Source organism: Condylura cristata, unplaced genomic scaffold (genome assembly GCF_000260355.1).
Source record: "Condylura cristata isolate star-nosed mole 26May11 unplaced genomic scaffold, ConCri1.0 scaffold00023, whole genome shotgun sequence".
In the NCBI taxonomy this organism is placed as follows: domain Eukaryota; kingdom Metazoa; phylum Chordata; class Mammalia; order Eulipotyphla; family Talpidae; genus Condylura; species Condylura cristata.
This window is the reverse complement of record NW_004567124.1, coordinates 32,271,730-32,274,988: the sequence shown is the minus strand read 5'-3', so window position 1 is coordinate 32,274,988 and position 3,259 is coordinate 32,271,730. Positions and strand designations below refer to the sequence as shown.

Below are 3,259 nucleotides of genomic sequence, written 5' to 3'. Positions count from 1 at the left end.
GCCACCAGGGAGGGCCCATTATGAACATTTTAATAATTCAAAAACATAAATGACAAGAGGGTAGGCTTCACTAAAGGGAAACATTTTGTGTGGTAAAAGTACACTAGGAAAAGGAACCCAGGGCTTCTCTAAAGTTGCTCTAATTCCTACTCAGTGTTCTCTCTGCTTCAGAGAGCAGGGTTCAAAGAAGCCCTCTGAGTGACACTAACTGGAAGGCAAGCATGCTAGTCACCTTCTTTTAAGTGGGTAGCACTTCACATGAAATCCTGAGCTCCAGAGAGCTTACTCTCTTTATCATGTAAATTTTTATAAATGGTGTTTTCAGCAATATACATATTTCTGGGTATTCCTATTAATTGTCAAAAAAGTTTGTCTTCTAGAACCTTCAGTAAACACTCAGGAAGAAATAGCTCATCTTTCAATCTTTCATTTTGATCACTTTAGCCAACAATGATTAAAATGAAGGCTAGAGCTTTGATTCTAGGGGTTTAAAGTTTCAAAAGAAACAGGATGCATGTGCTGAGAAATTGAATACAAACTTTTTTGTTGTTGTAGATGGAGCTGAGACAAGCATGGGATTTGGAAACCAAATGCTTGGGTAGCATTTGGTGTTTATGTGACCTGTGAAAAATTAAATGTTTTGATCAAAAACCTTGGGGAGGCTGTACAAGTTAAAAAGATTCTTCACTTTTAAATCAAGGAATTTATTGAAAAGCTCAAAACAAAAGTAGCTGTGGAAGCATTAGTTTAATTATCTAAAAGGATCACCACCTAATACCATATGATGTTTCTTATTCTATTCTATTTCTTACCCCCTTGCTACACATAGGGATGGTGTTCCCATTCTAATTGGGGCTCACGTAAATTTCCATTTCTGAGTAATCTCATTGATGTCTCAGTAATCTACACAAAGGAATCCACCCAAAGTAAGTACAGGCTAGCTGAGCTCAGATTTCTCTCTCTGGTGGATGGGTCAGGGGGAGCTTTTGCGGAACTTTATGCCAGATCAAACATCCCTAAACTGGCAAGATGGTTTTTGACCTTCAGCTGATTGAACTGGCCTTTTCTCCTTGGAACCAGGACACTTGGTGCATTGTCTTTCTGCTTAGCCCTGACTTGGGGCATCAGACATCTATGCCTTTTAACTCCTAATACCTCCTTTCTTAATTTCTGTTGAGGTGTATTACTTTTCCTCACCTTTGATTTCCAAACTTGATTTGCCTTAGGCACATTGTACTGACCTTGTCACACTCTGAACTTCATACTCTCTTTCCTGATGGTCAGTGAATGAAATTTAAGGCAAGTGGGAAAAATATTTCCAGTTTATAATGCTATCAATCAACTTTTTTTCATAAGCAACAGACCCATGGTTCTAATTTGAGGGTGATTTTTATCTTCCAAGGGGATATTTGGTGATACTGACAACTGTTTTTTTTTTTTTTTTTTTTAAAGATTTATTTATTTGTACATACAGAACTGGGGTACAGGCTGGAGGCTCAGGGGCGGTGAGAGGCTTCACCAGAGACAGAGCGGGGAACAGAACAGGCAGATCGACCAAGTACACTGCTGAGGGGAGCAGCGGGCGGGTCAGGAGAGGTCTGCCACACCATGTGGTCACCTCCGGGGCAGGCGGGAATCGAACTCATGCGGAAGTGGCTTTAGATTCTCAGTGCTGTGCTTTAACCCGCTGCGCCACCAGGGAGGGCCACTGACAACTGGTTTTAAGGGTGGTGCTGCTGGAATCCAGTGGGTAGAAGCCATAATGCACTAAACAATACAGAGGTTTCACATCTTTTGACCCAAACAGTGCCAAAGTTGAGAAACTTAAAATAGAGGGAGCTGTATTGAATATTTGAGGTCAAGTTTATCTTCATTTATGTCTCTGGTACAATAAATAAAGATGTTCTATTTCTTGATGTCTCTATTTTCTCGTGCTTTAAAATAGTCTATTACTATGTAGTCAGTAGGTTGACAGAAAAGTTCACTTTTTAATCCAACATTACTAATTTACAAATGAGAGGAAGAACAACTTTCCTTATGTTGGCAACTTACTGTATCTAGGGAGGCAGAGGCTCTTAAGTCAGGTAAAAATCCAACCTCCAACAAGTGCAGCAAAAAAGTTTGATCCTTGATGCCATAAACACGGTCCAGGAAGAGCACCATGGGAGACTTGTGGTCAGGACAGAAGTTGGCTGCCATATCTGGTTCACTGACTGACCCATCTAAAAGACACACAAACAACGTCATTTCCCCTTTTTTTCTACAGTCTCAAAGCAATACAGACTTGCCTATGACTTATTCTCTGAACAAGCAAGAGGAATTTTGGAAGTTATACAATGTTGTTCTGGAGCCAGTTTACACTGGCTTAGAATGGCTTATTGTTAAAATTTCAGGAATTTTGTGAGTCAGTTATAGATATGACCATGATTAAAAATTAAAATTTGCATCTAAGTAAATATTTTAAAAGGCAGTACTCAAAATGCTTCACTTCCTAATTATTTTACTATTACAAGAAAGACTTCATTTATACCTGCTGTATTTGGAAATATATGTTGGAAATATTCAATGTGAGCTGGATGTACTCTTTTTCTAGCCTTGTGTTCAGAGACAAAAATTGGTAGTTTGAAGTCAGCTACAATTAGAATATTTACACAACAGAAATGGACAAATGCCAGAATCAGGGTTTGGTTTCTTGCTATGCTAATTATAGTTATAAAAAAGGGTGGTAGAAAATATAAGGAAGTTAAATTTAAGAGTGTTATGTATAGAGCTGTTGCATAACAAAAAACACAAAATTGAAACAATCTTTCAGTATTTAGAAGATATTATTTGATTTAGGTGAAATTTCAATCAGATCATCCAAGAATTCTAATCTTATTTTAATAAAGAGGTTCAAAGATGCATGGGGAAAGCCAGGAAGAAAATAAGACTTGCTTAATTTGAATAAAAAAGATGATAAAAAACATGTATCTCCTTCCTACTATTTTATTAGCACTGAAAGCTAATAAGGAAAGCCCCTAAACAATCAAGCTATTGTGCAAACATATCTAAATATTGTACCTCATCAGGCACCCTAAAAACTACAAAGATTTAGAGCATCCAACCTAGATTCCACTTAAGTGGTGGAGCAGGGAGGGAAGTCACCTCTGGACAGGAAGTAGCCTGCCTCACCTCATGCCCGGATTAGTACTGTTCAGAGCTAATAAGAAAGTCCTTACTGGAAAGAGTTCCCTTTCCCCGGAAAGGGAGAGCAGGGAAA

At 38.4% G+C, this 3,259-nt stretch overlaps 1 protein-coding gene across 1 annotated transcript in view; it reads right to left on the bottom strand.

Moving 5' to 3' along the window:
• The window catches only part of RYR3 (ryanodine receptor 3), a 358,818-nt gene that overhangs the window by 122,174 nt on the left and 233,385 nt on the right, over positions 1-3,259 (bottom strand). The window contains exon 47 of the mRNA XM_004687571.2: positions 2,053-2,222. Coding sequence (XP_004687628.1) covers positions 2,053-2,222 — 170 coding nt within the window. The remainder of the gene's footprint in view (positions 1-2,052; positions 2,223-3,259) is intronic.